This window comes from Rhinatrema bivittatum, chromosome 2 (genome assembly GCF_901001135.1).
Source record: "Rhinatrema bivittatum chromosome 2, aRhiBiv1.1, whole genome shotgun sequence".
Classification (NCBI taxonomy): domain Eukaryota; kingdom Metazoa; phylum Chordata; class Amphibia; order Gymnophiona; family Rhinatrematidae; genus Rhinatrema; species Rhinatrema bivittatum.
Genome location: NC_042616.1, coordinates 601,391,415 through 601,419,385, shown reverse-complemented (window position 1 = coordinate 601,419,385; position 27,971 = coordinate 601,391,415). Strand labels below are relative to the sequence as shown.

General features: G+C 41.2%; 1 protein-coding gene across 1 annotated transcript; it reads right to left on the bottom strand.

Moving 5' to 3' along the window:
• Nucleotides 1-33: 33 nt before the first annotated feature.
• Nucleotides 34-23,669, bottom strand: LOC115083365 (histamine H3 receptor-like). The gene is made up of 4 exons (XM_029587164.1): nucleotides 23,456-23,669; nucleotides 21,795-21,961; nucleotides 16,507-16,896; nucleotides 34-255 (listed from the first exon to the last, which is right to left on the bottom strand). Exons 1-4 carry the CDS (start codon nucleotides 23,667-23,669, stop codon nucleotides 34-36), a joined length of 993 nt encoding a protein of 330 aa, XP_029443024.1.
• Between the last annotated feature and the right edge of the window lie 4,302 nt (nucleotides 23,670-27,971).

Sequence of the window (27,971 nt, the reverse complement as noted above, 5' to 3'; positions counted from 1 at the left end):
TGGTTTGACTCCGCCGGAGGCGCTCTTCCGGTTTCAGCCGCCCATGGCCAACTGCATGGGCTCTTCCGTCTTGGCCACAATAGAGACCCTACTTAGAGCAGGGCTGGTGGTCGGTGGCGATCGAACCCAAGAGAGCTTCTTGGGCATCCAGCTCTCTCGGTGATGCTCTTGGAGACGATGGTCAACTCGGCCTGTTAAATCTACAAGGTTCTCCAGGGAGGCAGGGAGCTCCCTTGCAGCTAGTTCATCCCTCAGCTGCGAGGAGAGTCCATACAGGTAGATGGCTCATAGGCAGTCTTCCTGCCAGGCGAGCTCAGAGGCTAGAGTCTGAAACTCAATGGTGTAGTCAAAAAGACTTCTTTGACCTTGACGAAGATGTAACAAGGTAGTGCTTGCCCAGGCATGCCGCCCAGGATCATCAAAGGTCCGTTGAAATACAGCCACAAACTGAGATAACTCCCTTAGGAGTGAGACCAATCGTTTCCATAAGGGTAAAGCCCAAGCCAGCACCTTCCCTTCAAGGTGTTATTGTTTGTAAGATTTTGGGTGGATCCTTGGACACTGTGGCTGCTGACCATGCCTATGGGGGGAAGTCCCATGAAGGGCCACAGGTCAGGCTCAGCTTAGGACACAACACAGATAGATCTTTTATTAGCAGTATTGAGGAGCCACCAAAGGTGGCAGTAGTGAGCAGAGATGAAGCCCGGCTGGGCTTGTAGTCCCTCAGGGCTCTGGAACAGCAATCCTACAATGGCTGTGCTGTAGTGAAGAGAAACTGAGATAGTAAGTACAATGAAGTATATGCAGGGTTCTGGAATAGAGCCTCGTTGGTTGGGTACTCACACAGCGGTTTCTCTCGGTAGGGAACACAGGACCTGGAGTAGAGGCAGGCCCTCGAGGAGCGAGTACCTGGTTCCAGGGAACAGCTCTGAGAGAAGTAGATGGTAACTCACTGATGGTGTAGGCAGCAGTATCTTTCAGGCAGAAGTGAAGTCCAGGCAGCAAGTCCAATAAACATGGGCTCTCAAGGAGCGAGTACCGGTTCCAGACAGCGACCTGAAAGAGAAGCAAGAGGCCCCCGAGGAGCAGGTACCCCAAATAGAGTAAGTCCAGTAATGGAGAGGCAGAGTAGCTAGGTACGGAGAGCAAATCCCATCCATAAGGAGTTCACCTTGCTAACATGATTAGCTAGCAGTAGCGTAGGCCTTTTGTATCCGGGATGCGTGACGTCATCACAGGGGGACGCCCCTGAGGTTCTCGCCAAAGAAAGTATTTGAAGCAGGGCCATGCGGCGCGCGCACCCTAAGGCAGCTGAACAGCATGGCGGGAGGCAGCGCCCAAGCCTGGACCGGGGATGCTGGAGAGGACGGCATGCAGACGCCGCGGCAGCCAAACGTCCGTCAACTGCGGGAGGAGTCACCAGAGAGGTAAGGAGGGCGGAGTGGAGACGTCGGGCAGCAACAGTCGTAACACAAGGCGAGACAGGATAAAGGTGACTTTGGTCAATTCATCCTGGAAGATGGAGGGCTGCAGAGCGAATTGCATATAGCATTCATTTGTAAACCCTCTGCAGAGTCTGGAGTCACCGTTGAAATGTGGGGGCACTGGTAGGACCAGCAGGGCTAGAGGCATCGATGAAGATGGCTGTGGAGGAGGAGGAGCCGGCACAGAAACCGGATTGCTGGTGAGGGCATCAAGCTGGGCATGAAGGTGGCCAGTGCCTCAAGAAACTGCTGCTGTTCTTGTACCTTGGATGGCAGACCAGGAATGGCATGGAGGCTACGCGGCTCCACTGAGTCCATGGCCTTTGCAAACTGTTGCATCGGAGGTGGACCCTTAGGCCGAGGTGGGGTTGATGCAACCCGTAGATAGGGACTTATGGGCCCCCACCATCGGCAGGCAGAGTGGGCTGATAGATAGAGGCCACTGGAGTTTTACCTATATCAGCCCTCGTTCCCCGCAGATTGAGCCTATGGGTGCCGGGGCCAGCAGGCCTTAGGTGGGCCTCGAAGTGAGAGTTGATTCAGCCCAGAGACAGCAGGTGAGAGATGATACAGTCCTACTCTGAACAAGGTAATGTCCTGGAAACTCGAGCGCCAATGGAACGGAAGCAGACGGGAGCACTCGAGCAAGAGCTGGCCGAAGCCTAAATAAACCACGTCCAGGGGGTAAGCCAAAGAGGCATCAAAGAACAGGCTTGAGTCACGGCTGGCGGCAATCCGAAGGCAGTGGCAAGCAAAGCTGAGGTTTGAGCACAGAGATAGTCAATATTGTAGTGAGGCGAAGCAGAGATCTGGGTCTGGAGATAGGCAATAACGTAGTCAGGCAAAGCAGAGGTCTGGGTCTGGAGATAAGCAATTGCAAAGTCAGGTAATGCAGAAGTCTGGGCTTGGAGAGAGTCAATGGTGAAGTCAGGCAATGCAGAGGTCCGGGCTTGGAGACAGTCAGTGGCTAAGTCAGGCAATGCAGAGGTCTGGGCTTGGAGAGAGTCAATGGCAAAGTCAGGTAATGCAGAGGTCCGGGCTTGGAGAGAGTCAAAGGCGAAGTCAGGCAAAGCAGACTACAGGAAGCTCCTGAATATAGAACTCTCTCTCTCAGGTGGCTGCAGAACAGGCATGATCCTGCTTTTGCTTCTGATTCATTTGCACTCCACAGAGACATGGCCCTATCTGGGGCCCCATGTACAGACTTATCTGGGCCTATACTAAAACTCTGCAGAAATCTATGAATCTTTCAGATTGCTGGCTATGTTATCATCTACAGCCGGATGGCTCTGGGTTTGTTCCCGTACCTTTTAATGAATCCTCCTTCCTCAATCGAGATACTTATATTGCACTTACTGCTGTCTCTCTTACCCACGCTAACCTTTATGCCCTACCCCTGTGCACCAAACAGGCAGGGTGGTGTTTTCAACCGGAGGGTGTCACACCTTGGGCAAACTGTACCGATACTATGACCGTCACCTATAAAAAGGATTACTACAGTGTGGTGAAATATCAATTGTCTGCATGATGGAGCTTTGTGCATGAATGCTTTAACCATGAACTAAACATGACTGTTCATCTGTACAAGGTCAACAACAAGGTGTTGGCTCTCCCCGGGGCACATCCTTCATACTGCGGGGACTATAAGCATAAATGCCCCACCTATCCCCCATGCTTCAACAGGACTTTACCTCGTTTTGACTACAGCAAACGCAGCCAGTCAGTCCAATGCAATTCGCCAGCTGTTCCCTATGGAGGCTAAGAAAAGGATCCAGGGGACCTGCCCTACTGGTTATGGACACAACCTCAGGTGTACTGGGAATTATACTCATGATGAGTACACCCCTTCTCCCATGTTTCTGCTTGCCAAGGCTTATATTGAAGCGCAAGGCTGTTCTGTGTTGGGAACATATCAAAAATCTACTTCACCACCTCTGAGGTAAGAGTAAATGATAGCAGGCTATCAGTGTATAATACCTCAAGACTATGGTTCTTTTCCCCGCGGGGAGCAGTAAAGACTATTTCCTTTAATACTTCTGCTCAGTTCTCATTTGGATACATTGTACCATTGTTTTATCTCAACAAACATCATCAGAACTGGTTTGCCCCTAAGATAAGGCGCAGGTCACTATTTGATTTCCAGATGGACAGTGATCCCTTTCATCATAGGGATGTGAATCGTTTTAGGACGATTAAAATTATCGTCCGATAATTTTAATATCGTCTTAAACCGTTATGGAACACAATACAATAGAGATTCTAACGATTTATCGTTATAAATCGTTAGAATCGTGAGCCGGCACACTAAAACCCCCTAAAAACCCACCCCCGACCCTTTAAATTAAACCCCCCCCCCCCCCCAACCCCCCCCCCAATGACTTAAATAACCTGCGGGTCCAGCGGCGGTCCGGAACGGCAGCGGTCCGGAACAGGCTCCTGCTACTGAATCTTGTTGTCTTCAGCCGGCGCCATTTTCCAAAATGGTGCCGAAAAATGGCGGCGGCCATAGACGAACACGATTGGACGGCAGGAGGTCCTTCCGGACCCCCGCTGGACTTTTGGCAAGTCTTGTGGGGGTCAGGAGGCCCCCCCCAAGCTGGCCAAAAGTTCCTGGAGGTCCAGCGGGGGTCAGGGAGCGATTTCCCGCCGCGAATCGTTTTCGTACGGAAAATGGCGCCGGCAGGAGATCGACTGCAGGAGGTCGTTCAGCGAGGGTTCCGGCGCCTCGCTGAACGACCTCCTGCAGTCGATCTCCTGCCGGCGCCATTTTCCGTACGGAAACGATTTGCGGCGGGAAATCGCTCCCTGACCCCCGCTGGACCTCCAGGAACTTTTGGCCAGCTTGGGGGGGGCCTCCTGACCCCCACAAGACTTGCCAAAAGTCCAGCGGGGGTCCGGAAGGACCTCCTGCCGTCCAATCATGTTCGTCTATGGCCGCCGCCATTTTTCGGCGCCATTTTGGAAAATGGCGCCGGCTGAAGACAACAAGATTCAGTAGCAGGAGCCCATTCCGGACCGCCGCTGGACCCGCAGGTTATTTAAGTCATTTGGGGGGGGGTTCGGGAGGGTGGGGGATTTAATTTAAAGGGTCGGGGGTGGGTTTTAGGGGGTTTTAATGTGCCGGTTTTGCGATTTTACGTTTTTTTGATTTTTCACGATTTTTCACGATATTTTACCCCCCCAAACGGCAACAATACGATTCCCTCCCCCTCCCAGCCGAAATCGATCGTTAAGACGATCGAGGACACGATTCACATCCCTATTTCATCATGTTTTGAGGACTTTTCCCCCTAGTTTAGGAGTTTTTGAACTTGAAAGTGCTTTAAAAAATCTTTCTGCCACTGTGGAAGTCACAATGAATGAGACAATGAAGATTATGGGACTCATGCAACAAGAGATCAAGTCTCTTAAAGAAGTAGTTTTAGATAATCGTATGGCACTAGATATGTTGCTTGCCGACAAAGGAGGGGTTTGCCAATTTATTAATTCTTCTTGTTGTTCCTATATTAATAATGATAGTAGTATTAGAAATCACATGCAAGCTATAGATACTTTACTGTCACACCTTTCTCATTTCACTGACATAGAAAACCCCTCATGGGATGTCTTTGGTTTAGGAAGGAAGCTATGACTTTGGGGCCAGAGATTACTGATGATAGTTATAACAATAATAGTACTTCTTATAGAAACATAGAAACATAGAAATGACGGCAGAAGAAGACCAAACAGCCCATCCAGTCTGCCCAGCAAGTTTCACACTCTTTTTTTTTTTTCATACTTACCTGTTTCTCTTGGCTCTTAGTAACCTTTTGGTTCTATTACCCTTCCACCCCCACCATTAATGTAGAGAGCAGTGTTGGAGCTGCATCTAAATGAAATATCTAGCTTAATTAGATAGGGGTAGTAACTGCCGCAATAAGCAAGCTACACCGATGCTTGTTTACCCCGACTATGTAATTCAATCTTTGTTGGTTGTCTGTATATAGATCCACTTTTCTTCATTCCCCCTGCCGTTGAAGCAGAGAGTTATGCTGGATATGCATTGAAAGTGAAGTGTCAGTCTTTCTCCCCTGCCGTTGAAGCAGAGAGCTATGCTGGAAATGCTTGAAGTGTCAGTCTTTCTCCCCTGCCATTGAAGCAGAGAGCTATGCTGGAAATGCTTGAAGTGTCAGTCTTTCTCCCCTGCCATTGAAGCAGAGAGCTATGCTGGAAATGCTTGAAGTGTCAGACTTTCTCCCCTGCCGTTGAAACAGAGAGCTATGCTGGAAATGCTTGAAGTGTCAGACCTTATCCCCTGCCGTTGAAGCAGAGAGCTATGCTGGATATGCTTGAAGACATCCTCCCCTGCCGTTGAAGCAGAGAGCTATGCTGGAAATGCTTGAAGTGTCAGTCTTTCTCCCCTGCCATTGAAGCAGAGAGCTATGCTGGAAATGCTTGAAGTGTCAGTCTTTCTCCCCTGCCATTGAAGCAGAGAGCTATGCTGGAAATGCTTGAAGTGTCAGACTTTCTCCCCTGCCGTTGAAACAGAGAGCTATGCTGGAAATGCTTGAAGTGTCAGACCTTATCCCCTGCCGTTGAAGCAGAGAGCTATGCTGGATATGCTTGAAGACTTTCTCCCCTGCCGTTGAAGCAGAGAGCTATGCTGGATATGCTTGAAGACTTTCTCCCCTGCCGTTGAAGCAGAGAGCTATGCTGGATATGCTTGAAGACTTTCTCCCCTGCCGTTGAAGCAGAGAGCTATCCTGGATATGCTTGAAGACTTTCTCCCCTGCCGTTGAAGCAGAGAGCTATGCTGGATATGCTTGAAGACTTTCTCCCCTGCCGTTGAAGCAGAGAGCTATGCTGGATATGCTTGAAATGTCAGACTTTCTCCCCTGCCGTTGAAGCAGAGAGCTATGCTGGATATGCTTGAAGTGTCAGACTTCCTCCCCTGCCGTTGAAGCAGATCGTCATGCTGGATATGCTTGACGACTTTCTCCCCTGCCATTGAAGCAGAGAGCTATGCTGGATATGCATTGAAAGTGAAGTATCAGGCTTATTTGATTTGGGGTAGTAACTGCCATAAAAAGCAAGCTACTCCCTGCTTTTTTGTGAATGCAAAAACAAAAAAAAAAAATTTCCCCCCATATTCATTTACGTCCTCTAGACTTTATGGATCCACAGTGTTTATCCCATGCCCCTTTGAAGTCTTTCACACATCTGGTCTTCACCACTTCCTCCGGAAGGGCATTCCAGGCATCCACCACCCTCTCCGTGAAGAAATACTTCCTGACATTGGTTCTGAGTCTTCCTCCCTGGAGCTTCAAATCGTGACCCCTGGTTCTGCTGATTTGTTTCTGACGAAAGAGGTTTGTCGTTGTCTTTGGATCATTAAAACCTTTCAAGTATCTGAAAGTCTGTATCATATCACCCCTGCTCCTCCTTTCCTCCAGGGTGTACATATTTAGATTCTTCAATCTCTCCTCATAAGTCATTCGATGAAGACCTTCCACCTTCCACCTTCTTATTTTATGTGTATCAGTTCAATGCATTGTCATGTTATGTAAAAGACGTATTCCTAAGATAATGGTCTCAGCAACACTTGCAGTGCCCCAGAATGTATCCTCAGATGAAGAATTTAATAGGTGTTGCACTATGAGTGAAAATGTAATAGACATCTAAGACAAGCACTGCCCCCTGGAACAAAGGAGGGACTGTGATAATAAAATTTATTGTAGGCATCTGTTTAGTGGAAATTTACCAGAAGGGTTCCAGGAGGCACTCTCTGAAACTGTCTCACACTTAGATAACAGAAAAAATAAATGTATCTCTTTGTAGTTTTAGACACCACAATGAAGAGTTATAAACAATGCATGTCTTCAAGGTTAGCTAGTGTTCCCAGGGCACTTAGGAATGTTAATGTAAGCAAATGTTTCTTTTCACTTGTGATCCTAAATCAAAGGAGTGTTGTACTAATCACTAGGGCAAAATTGTATTTAAGACCAGTCAATTGGATATCTGATTAAGTCAGTCTCTCAAACTTAGGAGCTGACTTCCTTATGCGCATAAGAATAAAAGGCTTTTGATTATTAGAAATAAACTGTCTCTGTTGTCCTCATGTCCTTGGTAAACTTTTACATTGCAGAAACCTTTGAAGATACCTCCCTCCGAACAATGAACTGCTGAGCGAATGTCGGCTTTTCCTTTTGTTCTAGTTTAAAAACTGCTCTATCTCCTTTTTAAAGGTTAGCACCTGTGTAAACTATTAGAAATTTAAAAATTTGGTTTCCCCAGTCCCATTGGTGCATACATGAGGGGGAAAAAACAAAATCAGAGTCCCAGATTTCCTGAATAAACCAAATAACCACACAAGGCTACTGTGGCAGGTTGATATGAACCCTCTTTATTTATTTTATTTATTTATTGGTTTTTATATACCGCCGCTCATCAGAGATATCACGTCGGTGTACAGTGAACGAAACCGCAATTGCGTTTTACATAAAACAGTATGTTAACAATTGAGGAACAATACATTAAAACAGATAAATGCAGTAACAAAAAATTATATAGATAATAAGAAAAATGGCTTAGCTATAATAGTGAAACTTAATATAGTATTGAAAGATAACTGTTGGGAGAGGATAAGGGGAGGTATAAACTTAAATTGATGAAAAATAGAGAGAGGGTCAGGGAAGAAAGGAATATATACATGTGAAGCTGTGAGGCTGTTAGATACAGCAAATTCTTCGGTTGCAAGAATTAGCAAAGAGGGTACTAGGATTGAAAAAAAAAAAAAGGAAATGAAGATTATAATGTTATAGAGAGTCATGTAGAGGTCATGTGTAGGCTTGAGTGAAGAGCCATGTCTTGAGCTTTTGCTTGAAGGTCTTTGGGGACAGTTCAAGACGCATATCAGTAGGCATGGAATTCCATAACATAGGGCCAGCCAGGGATATGGCACGGGCTTTGGTGGATGCGTATTTAAATAGCTTTAGTGATGGGGTTTGCAGGGTGGCTATGTACGGATTTCTAGTTGGCCTGTTAGAGCTATTAAATTGAAAAGAGTTGGAAGGCCAATTCATTTCTGGGTTGTGGAGAGATTTGTGGATAAGTGATAATATCTTGTATTGTATACGATAATGGATGGAGAGCCAGTGTAATCTTGTATTGTATACGATAATGGATGGGGAGCCAGTGTAATTCCTTAAGTATGGGAGTGATGTGTTCCTTTATGTGAAAATGGGTTTAATCGAAATTGTGTTTGTTTAAGCAGGCAGTCACTGTTGGTCCCGGTTTTTTCAACACAGAGAGTTTCTCAGGACTGGAAACCCTACTTCAGTCCATTCCTCCTGTAGTACTTCCAAGTGTAAAGCAAAACCCTGTTACAGTCTGAGTACTACTGAAGGTGACTCTTATTCATATAACTATGAGCACCCAGTTCAGGAAAACACCTTCAGGGAAACCCTCTGGTTCTCACTATTAGAGTCAAGATTTAGATTGTTTTGTTTGGTTTTTGTTGGCTCCTTCAGCAGTGGAACTGCACCCCCTCCTTAAAAACGGCAGCCAATGTTTCCTAATGTAAGGGAGAATAGCAAGGAAGGAGTTTATTCCCAGCTCCACCCTGTCCTCCTACTGAGAGATTCTTTTCCTTTTGCTGGTGTTTAGCAGTGTTCCTTTTGGTGTAGCACACCTCCATGAGGTTTTTGTGTGGGATTCACACAAAAGCCAGATCCTTGTCTCCTTCCGCTCCAGCTCCTGTTGCTTCTGTTCCTTCTTTCTTTCAGCAGTAGCCTGCATCTCTTCTTTTCCTCCCTCCCCATTGGTCAGAACCCTCCTTGCATCTCAGGTAGTTCTGTGGCTCCCAATTGGTCCAACACACTTCCTGCATCATAGATCGGTTATCCTCAGGAGGAGAGAGGGAGGCTTTGAAGAGCTGTGAACATTTATTCTGCATTCACTGTCAGTTCTCTGCAGGTTTTCTTGCTATTAATCCTATTTATCTTAGTAAAGGGCTATCATAGTTGATGGATATTTTCCCTGCATGGAACTTAAAAGCAGCTTGTCAATATTAAGTCTCTCAAAGACCATGTGCTGCTCAACCCTGAAACATATACACAAGCATGGAGACAGGTACCCTTGTCACATTTACATTTCTGCTTGAAAATAACCTGTATGGATCAGCAACTATTACTTCCCTTAAAAGAAGGTTTGGCGAAAACCTGAACAGAACGGCAGTTACTACTACCCTTAAGAGAAGGCTTGGGAGTAACCTGCACAGAGTGGCAGATACTACTACCCTATAAAACTTGCTGGGCCAACTAGATGGGCCAGTTTGGTCTTTATCTCCATCATTTATTATGTTACAATGTTACTAATTTCTGTCTGCCATCTCTCCTCTCCACCACTACTGTTCTCTTTTCCTGTCATCATCCTTCACAGAACCGATCTGTTACCGCTCCCCTTCTAAGCCCCCTCCTCCATCAGACTGTTGTCACTTCTCCTCCCTACCACACCCACCTACTGGTGCTTTCATTCCTATCCCCATTTCCATACCAGTCTTCTGATGCTTTCCTTCCCTTTGCTTCATGGTAGCCTGCCACATGGACCCTTCCTTCTCTCTCCTACCTCTTCCACACCAGTCAGTCACTGGCATCCTTATGCCCCACTCTTAAACCAACCTGCTTTTTCTTTCTTTTGCCCATATTCTCACACCACACCACACCATACCCTCACCCTCAACCCAGCACCAGCAAACATTTCCTTCATTTGTTCATCACCATACCAGTCCACCTGACTATTGCATGATCACCACTCTGTTTGTCTCAGTACTCCCTTGTGAAGCTGGGGAGGAAATACTGAGAGAAAGGAGAGGGGTTGCAGGAGGGAGAAGGGAGAAGGACTGATAGTCTGGAGGAGAGATGCTGGGTAGAGGGAGGAGAGAGGCTGGCATGTGGAAGATGCAGATGAGAGGCTGAATGGAGAAAATCAGGGAGAGAGGAATGAAAAGCCGGAAGGAAGATATTAAGGGAAGAAAAGAGGCTCAGGTAGGAGGAGTGATAAAATGCAAAAAGTGCTACATTTGTAAGCCCTTATAAAAGTGGCGGATCCCCTAGTCACCACTAGATGGCCCTAGATCCTTGCCTATTAGGAATGCTAACAGCTTAGTGGGACTACCATTCCATTCCATTCTTGTCTGTTCGATTGAGGTTGGCTGTGATTGGCTGTCTCTTAGGGCACTTGGGTGGGGGGGGGCTAGTGGTTTAGAGAGTGTGGTCATTTTGAGTTGGCACTTGGAGAAGCAAGAGCAGTTTTCCTTTTCCCCTGAAGAGTTGGGCCCACTAACCCAATTTGGTGTTTTTTTCCATTTAGAGGAGATTTATCATCAGTACACTCTGAAAGTAATATAAGGTATATATAGCCAGGAGGAGACTGCCTGCTCCCCCTCCCCTTCCCTCTCTGGAGGATACTAGCTGTGCTACAGAAATGTACCACTTATTACCTTGTATGTGATATGAAGAGCCCAGGAAAAGACACTTGTTTGTCTCAGAATGTGACTGCTTTATTTTCAGACAATTTGGGTTTACTAGTTAGAATCAAATAGACAACAACTACAGTCCTTGAATACAGCCCAGGCTTATACTGAGTAAAGCTCTGCATCATTAGTGAACATAAACATATCAGAGACTTGTACTTGCTTTGGGGATATTAATAAATGGAGCTAGCTAACTATCCCTGTAGCTTTATGAGATTACCTTCAGTTTTACCCCAAAGCAGTCTCTGTAATTGGAAGTATCAGAGACTGTCTCTGCTGGAGGGAGCATGCGTTCTTAGCCCTTGTCACTTGTGGGTCTTGTCTGAGCCCTGGGCAAGAGAAGACAAGTTCCATCCAGATAATAACAGGGTTTTCTTACATGCAGCCTTCCCATACACCACAGCTCATCGGCCTTGTGACAGGGAGGGGCAACGGTGATAGTTCAGGCGTCATCTTCAGGTGTTAATGGTTCTTGAACCCTCTCCCTGGCTGCTTTTAAGAGATAATACAGGAATATGTAAGAGAACTCAAGTATAATCAAGCAGTGAGATGGACAGAGTTGTTTCTTCATTTCAAACTGCTAGCCTCCCCGATCTCATTGGGGAGGATCACTGCTCCTGCCACATGGCGACTCCAGATTCAATCTTGGTCCTGTAACCTCTTGACCTGTGAGCTGCCCTGAGGTGTCAGAGTTTTTCTATGAGCCGACCTGTCTGATAAACTCATCCTTTGGGTAGGCTGTTTTTCATCTCTAGGCAGACTTGGGTTGTTTTTCAGATCCATACACCTGGGCAGTTTAGATCATTGTTTGTGGTGAAAAACTATAGCCCTTAAGTTAAACAGGCAGATCAGATAACCTGGGCCCATACTATTATTCTGGTCAAAGTTCTTCATCTTGTTTTTCTGCTGAAACATACATGTCAGCATCCATCTTGTGGCATCAATATTCATATATTTTGTTGCATTCAGTGAAACCTCTGGTGTCCCCTATAGCTCCCTGTCTGAGAGGGTCTACCTCAATTTTGGAAGAGAGATTTTGTGAAGTTTGGTCAGGCTTTGCATTATTTTTTCTCATTCTGGAGAATACCCTGTACTCTTTGGAGAGGGACAAGCCCCAATCCAGAGAACAGGGGCTGAAGACCTGTGAGCTTCCTTCTACACCTTACAGGAAGCAAGACCATTAACAGCATTACCCAGTGTGGGATATTTGGACGAAGAGTATTTTGGAGTTTTCCCTTTTTCACAAATTGTAGCTAGGAGGTTGGAAACCTGGGTCAGGAATTCAGACACCATACTTTTCCTTTAGAGAAGTCACCCCAATCTAAGAGGAAGTGCAAGAAGAAGAATCAAGATCTGGAGACCCTACACAGGATCGCCACCTCAAAGGAACCAGGACATAGGCGGTGGGCAAGAGACATAACTTTGGACTCAAGTAGGATCTCTTTGGGCTTTCGGGTTTCCCCAGTAGGATTCCCCTCATACACTGGGGCTATGTTGTACCCTGAGAGGCAAAGCGGCAAGCTTGCCCCCGAAGGGATTTGAGATAAAGACATCACCAGAGAGATGCACACACTTAAGGAGAAGACATCACATCTGGGCCACAAAGGAATGCCTTTATCCCCATAGAAAGAATCCACCCCTTGGGATCTGCAGCAAGGGGAAATATGAGAAGGAAAATAGCCCCAGAGAATAAATTCTCTTATGGCCCTAGGGGAAATAGTAAAACCCCAGACAAAGGTTTACATAAATGAAGAAATAAAAGTAGATTGGAAGTAAAGGACTGAGAGCATCATCACGTTTTCTTTTTTTCTTTTTTCTATTTTCCACCTTATTTATTGTTCAAATTGTCACCTTTTCTTTTTACTTTATTTTCAATTTCAACAGTGAATGTTAATGTTCATGAAGCAGTCAATCAACACAGAATATGAAAGAAGCTGATGAAAAATTAAGTAATCACTTGAATCAATACATAACACATTTCTATAAACTCTAGTATTCACAAAGTTCATTTCTTATATGAGGCTGAAAAGTCATTAGTAAGAAGCAATCAGGGACCCTAACTTTCAAACTTATCTGGGGAAAGCATTTCATTGGTTAATTGGATGTGCAGAGATTTATTCTAGTATTTTATAAACTACCGTGTAGTTCATCTCCAAAAGAATATGCATATTTCAGTATGCACAAATATTACTATTACAAGAAGTTGCAAACATTTGCTTGCTATTTTATAAACATATGCACATATATAACAAATATGTGTAATAACCTTGATTTATACACAGCAGCAGATCATTTATAAAGTATGCACATATAACATTTTAGAAATACTGTACCTGTGCATACTTGAAATCACTCCATACCTCTGCCAGTTCACCCAGTCCATCTCCAGTTCACCTAAACCCTCTAGCACAGGGTGGCCAACTCCGGTCCTCAAGAACTACAAACAGGCCAAGTTTTCAAGATATCCTCAATTAATATGCATGCAATAGATTTCCATACAATGGAGGCAGTGCATGCACATCTATCTCATGTATATTCATTGTAAATATTGTGAAAATCAGGCCTATTTGTGGCTCTTGAAGCCTGGAGTTGGCCACATCTGCTCTAGCACTTCATCCTAAATGCAATGTAAATGCTTATATCCCTTAAAAAATTGCATCTTACTAAACCACACCCTTTTTTCTGCCGGTAAAATATGTACATGAAATGGAAAATACGGGAGTATTCTCTACATTTATAAAATGGCATATCTGAAAGTACGTGCTACTTATGTCCAATTTTTACACATAAAACTCCTTTGAAAATTTACTGTATAACAAGCTCAATTTTCAATTGTCTGCATAAGTCACCAAATGTGTTCATAAGTGGGCCTGCCAACATTTATGCTAATATTTTATAAACGATGTGGCGAGAGCCCTAAAAGTACACCTGTATGCTTACACATATATTAGTAATGCAGGAAAAAGCATATTCTCTCTACCCATTTTATAAAAGTACACATATATATATTTTCTGCACCTAAGAATTGTCATGTGTGCATAATAATCCTGAGTTACACATGGAGACATGCATTTTCTAAAGAATGTGCATACCCTAGTTCTGAAAATGCATACTTCTTTGTGTACTTGGAATCAATAGTTTTCCGAGACTTCCATCAGTTCACCCAGACCTCCTCCATTTCACTCAGACTATCCAGCTCGGGAGCTGAAGTAAGTTGCAAAAAAAGAAGAAAAAAGAAAAAAGGTAGGGTTTAGGGGATGGAGAGGAGAGGAGAGAGGAAAGGGGAAGGGGAAGGGAGATTAGGTAGGGGGGGTAGGTAGGGGGGGTAGGGACGTTCCCTCTCAATCTGCTCCTTAATTGGAGTGGACTGGGAAGGAACTTGGGAGCATCGCCGTGTGGAAATTGCAAAAATCCAGCACGCATGTGCCCGAGGCCTGCGGATTTTCCACCATGCGTATGCCGGGTAGCACACGCACATAGACGCGGCACACTTATGTGGAAAATCTACCCCATAATGCTTACAGAACAGCAACTTGTGCACATTCATCTGAATCCCATTCTGGAACATCCCTAAACCGACTCTTATTTCCCTGGTAACACTTAGATGCATCACTCCAGTACAAACATACGATATTTGTAAAATAACTTCTACAACTATACATGCTACTTACACATGTATATGCTGATTTTTATACGTTGAAACCTTTTGAAATTAACCCCAAGATTTATCAACAAATAGTTACGTAGATACTTCTCTTTTGATGAGTATTGGATTGAGGCTACACAATCATTTTACATAGAACAGTGATCAGCTTTCAGATTCTAATTTAGGTTTGCTACCTCACTCAGTTCATGCTAAACAGGCTAATTCCATCCTAATGTTGCCCTGTTGCATATATGAAAGTTTAGTCCTTTTCTTAGAAAAGTCAGAACTACAACGCCATGCATCCAATGGGGAAAGACGTTAGAACTACTTCTTCTCCATTGATTCTGAAGGTGGCTGGAATAAATATTCCATCCACAGATACTGTATATACCCTGGGTGTTGTTTTGGATTCACATCTTATTATGACATCTTAAATTTCATCTGTTATTCAGACAGCGTTTTTCTATCTTAGATTTATCCGTTGTTTACGGCCTTTTTTGGAATTGCATGATTTTAAAACTTTGGTGCATGCTTTCATAATATCCAGAGTTGACTATTGTTAATTCTTTACTGTCAGGAGTGCCAAATTATCAGTTTAAAAGATTACAGCTGCTTCAAATACCTTGACTAGTTTGATCTACCAACTCAAGAGATATGATCACATTACTCCTATTTTGTCAGAATTACATTGGCTTCCAATTATTTATCATATCAAATATAAAATGTTATGGCTTGTTTTTCGTGCACTTCATACAGGTTCTCCATCATACCTCGCTAAATTGCTATCTAACTAACTGTAGGCTCTCTTCATTCTTCACAGAAAGGTTTGTTAGCTCTACCTTTGTCATCTGTGATTCATCTTGACTCAACTAGAGACTCTTCTTTTAGCTATCAGGCTCCATTGCTGTGGAACATGTTACCATTTGACCTTCGTATTGAAGTTAATTTCGTAAAGTTTAAGAAAGCAGTTAAAACTTTGCTTTTCACACAGGCATTTACCATCACCTAATAACAATGTAACTTATTATTTTATTTGTATTAATTTGATTTTTTTTTTAAGGAATGACTGAATTTTGTTTTAATTAGAATGGAATTATGCTTTATTGTAATTTTTTTTCTCCCCTTTGTTTGTTTAGCTGCACTAATTTTTATTTCCTTTTATTGTATCCCTGCTTGGTTAATGTAATTTACAGGTGGTATATAAAATTTTAACAAATAAATAAGGATGGAATCAGCCTGTTCAAGTAAGACCTAGGTGAAAGGGCAACTCTATGCCATTGACAGTCTGCACCAGATGTGAACTGATGATATTAAGGCAAAAGTTTTCCATTTAAAAGCATCCATTTGCTAATCCATTCAGCCCCACCACACCCCCACCTCCATTCATTACATTCCTTTTTTTTGCTAGATTTAGATCTTCACAACTAGTCATTTGAGTGGTGATGGAATAGTTTGTAGCACAGATAGTCCTTAAATGTTTTTTTAAAGGCTGGATGACAAAGAGGATAGAGAAATGGATTAATTGATGAATTGAGCCAAAGAAAACATGATGCTATATCATACCAAAATGGTTGGATGCACGTTAGATTACAGAATTCACAGATGATCATAAGCAATGAGTATGGGGACCAACAAATGCAAAAAATAGTTACTATATATAAAAGGGATTTTGCTACTTTTTTCTCCCTTGATGTATTAGAAGTGTGGGATACTGTATTTTTTTTTGTAATTGTGTTCATTGCTCCAGATCTCATGGGGAAATCACCATTAAGACCGCTATGCTTTGCAGAAAAAAGTTGGCTTTTGTCCATGGTATTAGAATTCAAACACAAAATGGAATTTGATCTCTTCTGTTGTGCTCCTACATCAAGATGTGGTGACATGTAGACTTCTGCTCCATCATTCTTTACATAGAAAATGTCTGCTGTTGAGTCTTCATCATTGGTCTTTATTTTGTTTTTGTCAATATGAATTTTCCTACTTTTTTTACGTTTATTGATGGTCAAATATATATTTAAATTAAAATAAATAATGACAGAGATAGGGAGAAAGAAATCTACACCACAACCAAAGAAACGGAAATATCTATTGTGGAAAAATTCAGGTGTGCATTCCCCATCTGGAATAACACTGAAGCCCACTATAATATCCCAGCACGATATTGCTGGTGTATATATAAGGATAGATAAGATCCATGCTATAAACATTTTTATAAATGCACGACTTGTGATTCCTTGCTGAGCTCTATAAGCAACCTACAAGTAAAGTAAATAAAACTAAAATTATTTTTATACACCACAAAATGAAAGTATAAAACCACAAACTGGTTATCTGGCTGGTCATGCTTGGTTCTTACAAGTTGAGATGTTAGAAACTTTGAGGTCACTATTGAGTAATCCAGCCAGTGACAAAGTTATCTGGATAAAGTTACCCAAATAACATTAATCAAATATTCAATGGGACAAGTTTCCCACCCAATATTCTCAGCTAAAGTTACCTGGATAAAATATTCCGGAAACTTTGCCAAAGATGGTTTCACTCAATATTGGTTTTAAAGAAATGCATCCAGCATCCACCAAACTCCCTTTCCCTCTCTCCATCCCACCAAATATAAAATTGTAGCAGGCCAAGGGCATCCCTTCCCAAGCCCATCAAATATAAACTTCTGGCAGATGAAGTACCCACTTCCCAATGCCACATAATACAAAATTGTTGCCTCTCTCACTATCCTTTTAAGGCTTTTTCCTTCTTCTGATTCACCAGCCTCTGACTGTGTCAGCTGTCAGTGAAAAAGCAATCCCCATTCAAAACTGTACTCCGCTGTGCCAGCATTTACTATTCATGCCAGGGGAGAAGGAAGAAGCCGCTATAATTTTATATTTGGTGATATCCGGAGTAGAGGCCCTTTGCTGCCTCAATTTTCTATTTGGTGGCCTGAATACAATTCATGAGTTTTTAATGGAATTGACCAGGGCAGTATCTTTCCTATTGGGAATCCTCATTATTTTATTATATTCGCCATCTTTTTTTTTCTGATCGTTTTCTCTGTCCGTCTCCCTGCTTTGTTCACAGCAGAATTCTCATTCAGCATCGTTACTAGTTACCAATCACAGTTAGATTCATGAATTTGGCCTCAACTTGCCAAAACACTTTGAAATGTCCACTACATATTTTGCCTCCCTTGTTTTCTCTCCTCACTATTTCCATATTACAAATCAATATTTTTCCTCATGTCAAACCTTTTGATTTTCATCTTCATATGTTTATGTGTTCTCTTTGGCAGACTAGATTGACCTTATGGGTCTTATCTGTCATCATAAGTTAATTTTGGAACCAGTTTTCCCTTTTCACTCACTCCATCCCATCCCCATGTAATCTTTAATCCCTGAACCTTCTATTTCTCTTCTGTGCAGATCTGCTTTTCTATGACATTAGTTCTGATCTTTACCTTGTCAACACCTTCAAACTACTGGCACTTCCTTTTTCGGATTTTGTTTCTTTGTTTTTATCTGTATCCAGCTGTATCTAGTATATATGCCTATGGTTTTTTTTATAAACTATTTACTGCATGCGAGTCATGCAAAGCAATATATACTATAGCAATAAAATATCAGGTAGGTTGAAATCACAAATCAGATGTCTATGGAGCTCTGTACAGATCACAATTCTGATCTCTAACTGTGAACCATATGGGAAGGAAAGGTGCTGGCAGCTAGAGTAGTCAAAGATGCTCTCACATTGGGTTAGGTCAGACCATGGTAGTGGGCATGAAAGGTCAGGTGGGTTAAGAGCAGACTTTGGCAAGGAAGATTCCAATATCTGGAAATATCTATTATCCAAAAGGGGCTTGATCCCAAATCTGCTCAATTTTTTTTTGTTTTGTTTAATCATTATGTAAAATGTGATTTTGCACCTTTCAATTAGCACCTCAAATTGAGGTGCAGGTAAAAAAAATAGTATTGCAATCAATTATTATGCAGAAATAAATTATTGAATTGATTGAAGATTCAAATCAGTTCCAATACTCTGTAAATATATGTTTTATATGATGGTTATTCATATCTAAGAGTACTATCAATTATTGGTCATAAATAATATTGCCAATTCTGCATGGTTGTCTGAAGCATCTGAGAATTAAAGATTAACAACAAGCATGCTGCTGCAAGCAACCCAGGAGAATTCTCAGAAAAAGAACACTTTAGGTTGAATCATAATTTGTAATTTCACATATACTTGCAGAATATATAGTCCAGCCAGTATTTACAATGTCAAATCTTAAGAAGAGCAATGAGTGTGTGGCAAATGGTTTTACGGTCTGATGATTCATATAGTGACCAAAAACACGTAGTTATGGTGTCAAATATTTAATTAATAATAATTGTAAATAAATCAAAATCAGCAATGTATTTTAATGCTCCTCTGTCCCCCAACATGGGAGCATGTTTGGCCAAAGCTTCATCGGCAGGAACAAGTCTACCGGAAAAATTAATATCAAAAGGTTTTTGTAAACATGTTAAAATGGACCAAAAAGAGGCTACAGCAAGAGGAAAAATATGTGATATACATACCACATTTAAGTCATGTATATGTAAGATGTAAGAAAATGTCTGCAAAAAATATTAATGAATACATCAAAAAGACTTAAATAAAAATGCATAATAAAGAACCAGGAACAGAACTTAGATAAATGTATATAGTGTGATATGTGACCGGGACACGCAGGTGTGTAGATAAACATCATAGTAAAACAAAAACATTAAGAAAGTAAAATAAAAATGGTACCAGTACAAGCAGCGCACAATGCTAGAGCCAAACGGGCTTATTTAAATCCCTGTCAAAACCACAGGGAGATCGTGAGGAATGGTGCTGCTTTGAAACGGAGTGAAAAATACTGAGAGAGTGAAAGAATGTAACCATTTGAAAACAAAACCTTGAAGCAATGTCTAAAAGAATTAAAAAGTATGGGTAAACAACAGGTTAGATTTCTCAAATAGAAATCACAAGAGAAGTGAAGAGAAAATGAAAAACCAACCTGATCAAGGACTCCATACGAAGTGTTGTGAAGTGCAGCTTAAAAATGTTGGTGTTGGGGATAGCAAAAAGGTATATCGGCGAGGTTTGAAAAGCATGTGAACAATGCTATGATGATGCAGTGACAGCATAGGGGCAGGGCAATGACATCAGAGAGGTCAAAGAAGGGCAGTTAAGCGTGAACAATGCTAGAGACAGGCGGACCACTCGATTTCCTTATTGAGACCAGAGGGAATGAGGGAGTTGAAAGTAAAAATCCAGCGCTGCTGTCGGTGTACGAGGAGCCTTGAGAAATCACTACCACATGGTGATGGAAATACCACTTCTAAATCAAAAATTTTAGATTGTTAAGAGAATTGGTTAGTTTCCAACCAGTGAGCACTCCATTTCAAAGCAGTGCAATTCCTCACAATCTCCTTCTGGTTTTCTTTATTTAGTTATTTAAAACTTTTTGTATACCGTCTTAGCAAAAATTTGAACAAAATGGTTTACAACATTATCAAAAATATAAACTTTCAAGAAAGAAAGTAAATAAAAACAAAAGTAAAAAATAGAAAATAGTAATAAAGTTCGAATAAAATTACATTGGTAACATATCAATATCATAACTAATGTCTATAAAAGAAAAGAAAAGAAACAATAGATTTAAATTTTACCTTAATTTTAACAAGGATTTAAATAAGCCCATTTGGCTCTAGCATTGTGTGCTGCTTGTACCGTACATTTTCATTTTACCTTCATGCTGTTTTTGTTTTACTATTACGTTTATCTGTATATCTCTTGGCCTGCTCTACTATATACATTTATCTATGTTCTCTTGCTGGTTCTTTATTATGCTTTATTTAAGTTTTTTTGATATATTTGTTGATGCTTTTTGCAGACATTTTTCTTACATCTTATCTATAAATGACTTCAAAGTGGTATGTATATCAAATATTTTTCCTCTTGCTGTAGCCTCTTTTTGGTCTGTTTATTTTAATATCTTTACAAAAACCTTTTAATATTATTTTCCTGTAGACTTGTTCTTCCCGATGAAGCTTCGGCAAAACACAGTCCTGTGTCGGGGAACAGAGAAGCATTAAAATACATTGCTGATTTTAATTCATTTACAATTGTTATTAATTACATTTTTGACACAACTACGTGTTTTTGGTCACTATATGAATCATCAGACCATAAAACCATCTGCAACACACTCATTATTTTTTATATTATTTGGTGCGTTTTGCACATTTTCCACATCCTTTGTGGTGTAAATCTTAAGAAGAAACACAAGAAGAACAATGAAGCTCAATTGAAAGACAATAAACTTTTTTTTCTATCTGGGATGTGTCAGTTATTTTGTGATAGTATAAACTGACTGAAAATAACTCACACATACACACCATTTAAAAAACAAATGCAATTATTTTAGAAATAATCTAAATAAATAAATATTTGTAAATAAATAAATTAATTCAATTTACAATCTTACTAATGATTATTTACTTGTTTCTGCAATGCACTTGAACTCTGTGTCTATTTGAAAAACCTGACACATAAACAAATAGCTGTGTAATTAATGCGCTTCAATAAACTCATTCTGTACTGTTAATGTTGAGATATACAAATGCCATAAGATAAAGCCTAGATATTGATGAGAGTGCAGTCTATTGTAAGGCCACCAGATGGCACTGTTCTATTTTAGGGGGTTCATGTAAGATGGGAAAATGCTTTTCTTATAACCTCTCCTTTGTGGCTTGTTAGTTGCTTCTTTTTGTTCAGTCACTGGTCACTGTCTGAGAAGATTCTACTCATTCCCTTTCTCAAGCTGTAATAAGGTAGAAAACCATAAATAAAGTCCTGTTTCATATTCCTGCTATGTCTTCTTCATCAGTATGTTAGAACAAGCTTACACTGTGATGGTTGTATCATATCATGAAACTTCCAGCAATAGGTCCAGTCAGACCTGACAGCCTAGGCAATGACCCAGGTTTCATTCTTCAGTGAGTACAGTTATGAACTAACTTTGTTCTTCAAAACATATAATTTAGGAGACATTCTGAAAAATTGTTTCAGAAAATATTCCTTGATGTTTCTGCCTATATGAAATGCCTTAAGAAATATCCCTTGTTTTGCTTACCGCATTTGTGACAGATAGAAAACGATCATGGCTGATCAGCACAATACTAAATACCGAAGTCAAGCAGGTAGGATAATTTATAGCTAGCCAAAGTTTGCAGAGTCCTCGTCCAAGTATCCATTTTCCATTTAGCACATAGGTTATACATATGGGCAATGTGAAGGACCCTAAAAAAAAAACATTGGTAAAACACAACACACCACTTTCATCTTTAAATGGATTTGCCCACTCATGAAAAACACCTATTTCAATCTACTTCTCACCTTCCTTTCAGGAGAGTTGCTACTTTAAAAGTGATTGAGATAAAATGCACTGCACTAGGACAACAATTTTTAAAGCTATTTACCTGAATAAATTGCCTATCTGAAAATTGCCTTTCTTGCATGAGCTTCCATGGTTTGTATACTTTTAGCTGGATTCAAAAGATGTGTTCCGAGTGATATTTAGGTCGGGAGGAAAATAGCACATGTGAATTGGGTTTTCAAATGTGCACACGCTAGCTGGCTGCAAAGTATTGTTTATTTAAATTATGAAGCACGCACATATTTAAAAAGAGTAGATTTACCATGTGCATTTTTTTTGTGGCTGCTAATTTTCAGAGGGAAACAACGTGGATGGTTTCCCTTTGAAAATTAGAAGTAAAATGCACAGACTAAAAATCGCCAAGTACATTGCAAGCATCAAGGGCTATTGAAGAATGCTCCTGTGTTCTGAAGCCCAAATATGAAACTATATCACTAATGAAAGTAACAAATCAACTGAGTCTGGGTGTTTGTGGTTTATACCATTTTTAATGCACGTGGTTCATTAGCTATTACACTGCTTTGGACAGTTTTCCACGAAGGTGGAATATAAAATGTTTTGAATAAACTACATTTATAAATGATGATGAAGAAGTATTTTATATTTTTTCAGAGTAATGAGTCTGCATTAACTATGTTAGTTAAATTAGTCTGGGAGGCTTGCTTACAATTATTGGATTGCTGAATGATATTTTAATTTGTATATTAACTACCTTTGAAATACCTGTAAAACGGATTATAATAAAACTGAAATACTTTTGCCTTTATATTCCTCTATATAAAGAACAATTTACTACTGCAAAGCAGCATAGGAACTGAAAATGTGAAATACAGCATATTATCAAGAAGCAGTACTCCTGGATAATTTTCAGAACAAGCTTATTTCCTCTGAAGAAAATGCAATTTCTAGTACTTCTGCTCTTGTGATAGATAACTAAATACTCATTTAAGATTTGCCAGTGACAGCATGAACTGCAGCTCTGAAGAATACACATAAGTAGTCACTATGAACAAATGCAAGTAGCTAGAAGCAATATCACATACTGATAGGATGCACATGCCTTCCCTTTAACTACTGTACATGGCTTTTTTTGTTTGTTTGTTTTTGCAAAATATACTTTTGAATAAATAATCTGCAATAAAATAGCTTTAATGAACCAAATGGTAAAAAGTAATATATCACCACAACTAAACTATACACTGCAAATAAAAATGAAATTATAAGTCTGCAAATATAAAGTTTATGAATAAAAGGTCAAATATATTTTATGAGATCCATATTGTAGAAAATATTGCTCTTTGATTTTTTTGAATTTCGAATAAAGTAAAACCAAACAGTTTCATGGCATTAGAACTTACCCACTATAAAGTCACAGATTGCAAGATTAAGAAGTAAAAAGTTGCTTTGGCTTTTTAGCCTCCTGTCTATTACAAAAGCAAAAATGACCAAGCTGTTTCCCAGTACAGCACTTCCATCTGCCAGCGTCAGGAACATGGAGACAATCAGTCGTGTGGTGCTTGAGAAACCTTCCCAAGGAGCTTTGCTGACCCTGGAAATATTATTGCTTTGCATCTTGTACAGCACAGAGTCATTTCAGAAGTGAACAAAAATCATCTTTAAAGGAAACCTCATCTTTTCTCTATTTACACTCTCTGTTTATTTGCTCAGGATTTATTGGGTTTTTTTCAGAGTTATATTTCCAGCATCAGAATAAAATCAAGTTGCTACAATATAGGAGAAAGTATATTTGTTGCTTTTCAAATGCCTGCAGCTTGATGAATTAGGTTTATGTGCAAGAGTGAGGTTGGAGAAGAGCCCAGGAGTACTTGAGGCTTCAGTGGAGTGTCAGGTTACTGCTGCTTCTCTTCCAGATCTGCAGATATTTATAAGGGCCAGAGCAGGAGGAGACACTAGAAGTACCATTAGGAGAAATAAGGCTAATTAAGTTGTTTTTAATTTCTGTGCTTCTGTGCCTCAGCTACATGTATGATTTATTTAATATGGTCCTGTGACTTTTAGGTTTGTACGGCTTATTCTTAACCACTACCTAATTTACACTTAAAGATGAATTTTAAAAGTTAGACGCACACCAAAATTGGGAGATTGATGCGAAACTAACAAATGTGTGTGTGTACCTGATTTTATAAGCTGCTCACAAACGCAAACAAGTACCAGTGCATACATACCTCGCATAGGGGGTAAAAAGGGGCAGAACGTGGGTATGGCATGGGCAATCCAGGGCAGGGCCAAGAGATATGCGCAAAAATATCCACGCAGCTGGGCACGCACCCAGGTATAATGCAGCGCAAAGTTACTTCTGCTACGGATGAGGTGTAAGTCTGAATAAAACTATTTCCAGCCATCTTTAGGGTGCTTGAGGGGCCTGGTTTAATGGAAGGGCATGCAGGCTAAAGAAGCAAGGGGATCTGGAGGAGGTAAGCTGTAGGCTGGTCAAACTGGTGAATGAACTGGTGAAACTGGTCATGGCTGGGCATGCGCCTGTTATAAAATTCCCTGACTCACGTGGCTCTAAGCAGACTTGCACATGCAATCTTAAAATTGGGAGCACACATACATGCGCCAGGCCTATTTTATAACATAAGCACATACGTCTGCACGCAATCTAAAATTCCAGTGCATCCGGCCACGTATTCATATACACGTGTATATGGGCATCCGTGCGCCAGTTTTAAAGTTACCATCTTAACCTCTGCTCATAAGGGGTCAGAAACTACCTAATGGAAATAAAAATTCAAATAAAAAACATATCTTAAAATGCCTGTATGTGAATGCCAGACATCTGAAGATAGTAAGATTGCAGAGTTTGAGGTGAGTTTTAAAAGGCAGGCGTGCACCAGAATCAGGAGATATATGTGTATCTAGCACATGCGCGCATCCACCCAATTTTATAAGGTGCCCAGATGTGTGCACAAGTGCCAAGATGCGAATATCTCACATCGGAGGAAAAAGGGGGCATGGTGTGGCTGTGGTGGGGGCAGGGTGTGGGCCTTCTGGAGCAAGGCCAAGAGATGTGCACGTAAGAACCTACGCGTCTGGGCGCACAACAAGATTAAGTGCCATATGACTTTACTTCTGCTATGGATGAGGTGTAAGTTAAAAAAAAAACTAAGGTTATAGGCATCTGTGAAGGATTTAAAGGATCTGGGTTAACTGGGCAGGGTGCAGACTAAAGAACCAGGGGGCTTTGGAGGACCTAGCTCTAGACTGGGTGAACTGGTGGATGAACTGGTGAAGATGGTCATGGCATGGACCTGTTATAAAATTCTTTCACTTTTGCAGCTGAAAGCCAACATTGCATGGCTGTGCATGCGCATTTGTAAAATTAAGTGCACACATATGCACTCTAGGGCTGTTTTATACCATAGAAACAGAAATGGCAGCAGAAAAGGACCAAATGGTCCATCCAGTCTGCCCAGCAAGCTTAAGGTAGTAACTGCCACTCTGTGCAGGTTACTCCCATGTTTCTCTTAAGGGTAGTAACTACTGCTCTGTACAGTTATCCCCAAGCCTTAAGGTACCCATAAAAATTGCAGCTAGCAACATTTTTTACTTGGTGATAAGATTTCTTGAAAATTCAGATAGTGTTGCTTGACGTGCTTTAATTAGGGACTTGACCGTAGAAGCAGTCCTGTGCTTTTTCCCTTATGTCTGCGTTTCGGTACCCCAGACCGTAAAAATCTTGATTGTTGACTGAATCCAATTAGCCTTTTCCCCTGTTGTCGAACTGGGGAGCAATCTTGTAGTTGCATTAAAAAACATCAAGGCATATTTGTTAAGGATAGTAATCTCTATGACTTTTGCTAAGGGTAGTAACTGCCACACCGGCAAGTTACTCCCTGCATATTTTTCTCATTTCTGTCCTCTAGTGTTTAGAGATCCACAGTGTTTATCCCATGCCTCTTTGAATTTTTCAGCTGTGTTCACCTTCACCACCTCCTTCAGAAGGGCATTCCAGGCATCCACCAGCCTTTCCGTGAAGAAATGCTTCCTGACATTGATTCTGAGTCATTCCCCTGGAGTTTCATTTCTGTAACTCCTACTTCTATTGTTTTCTTTCCAACAGAAAAGGTTAGATGTTTGTGCATCATTAAATCCTTTCAGATATCTTAAGGTCTGTATCATATCTCTCCTGCACCTCCTCTCTTCCAGGGTATACTTATTCAGAACCTTCCACCTCTCTTCACAGATCTTCTGATACAGACCCCACACCATTTGGTTGCCCTTCTCTGGACCACCTCCATCCTATCTCGATCCTTTTTGAGATATTGATTCCAGAATTGAACATAGTACTCCAGGTGAGGCCTCACCAAGGACCAGTATGAGGGGATTATCACCTCCTTTTTCTTACTGGTTATTCCTCTCTCAATGCAGCACAGCATTCTTCTGGCTTTAGCTATCACATTGTCACATTGCTTTGACATCTTCAGATCCCAGGCACTAATACCTGTTTATTCTAGAGAAACTACTGCAGCAGTGTGTAATCAGAAGCTTTAATTAGAGAAAGACAGAGACAAAGGGGACAGGAACCGGAACAAAGCATGAGGAAATAATTTGTTCCGGGGAGTAACATAGGTCTACACAATTTTATTAACACCCAATTACTCAACTTTTACAGCAATGTGTATAACAATATATACCCTTCATACTGACCAATTAGAGCATATTCAGAGTGTTGTTTTTAGATAAGTGCAGTACATTTGATTTGAGAATGTATTAGACCAATCAGCTAATGGGTCTGGGGTGTTGGCTCATTGCATTCCAGCACGTAGTCAGGGTCCTCTGCTTTCTTTGTCTAAAACTAGTATTCAAGAATACAGCAGAAAAAGGTGCCTCAGAAAGTCAGTGCATAATACTGCATACATCCCCCTCTTGAAGGGTTACGCCTAGAAACCCTTCACATATGGGCGGTGCCGTGGGTGCCTGTCTTAGGTTGTCCCTTACACCCTAAGCTAGCCTTAGGTGAAGAAATCTTACCCGTGCTTGGCTAATCCCACTGTTTTTCCCTACCCATCTGATTCATGGGGAAGCTCATGCATGTCCATCATTAAGTGCTGATGGATAGTAGTTACTTGATCTTGCACTGCAGATGTAGAGTTGACCATAATTTTCAGTTCAGGCATCCTGGGCATGGCTGCAGCGATGAAAGATCCAAATCATTGAAGGCAGAGGCATATGCATGGTAGGCAAAGGCATAGCAAACGTCCAATACATCATGCTGGTCCTGCAGGGTATTGACGGCGCTATTTAGTTCTATGACAACAACATGTAGCAGTGTAAGCAATCGCTGTATGGACATTCCTAATTCAACTGTGGCAGTCACCTGTCCAAGAGGTGACCCAGCTGTGGATGGGAAGGCTTCTAAACGTGTTTTGGTCAAGGGGTATATGCTGTTAATGTAGTTGAAGGCTAGTTGTACTGCTTCGTCTTCGGGTGCTTCTGGGGAAGCGGGGCTAATACTCCTCTTAGATCGATAGTGTATCTGAGTGTAATTGGGGATAATCATAGAAACAAGTGACAGCTGACTTTGTGAGAAAGTCTTTAGCATGCTATGTGGTCTAAAACAAAATAATGTACTTCACATGGTTGCTAAACCATCAGTGTGAATCTTTGCACAGGAAAAGAAAGAAATGTAGAAAAATTTTTAAAAAAACAGAAATAAGGAAAAATAATCTATTCCCCTCTGGAATCTCAAATGTAAACAAACTAGCTTATAGATAGAGATAGAAGAGCATTTCAAGCAATTACATAATAGAAATTTTAGGACTGGATATTTCTACAAGTGTAAAAATTGCATAACCTCAAATTATATCATTGTTTTAGGAAATCTAAATCATGGCACTTGCGAAAAGGCAT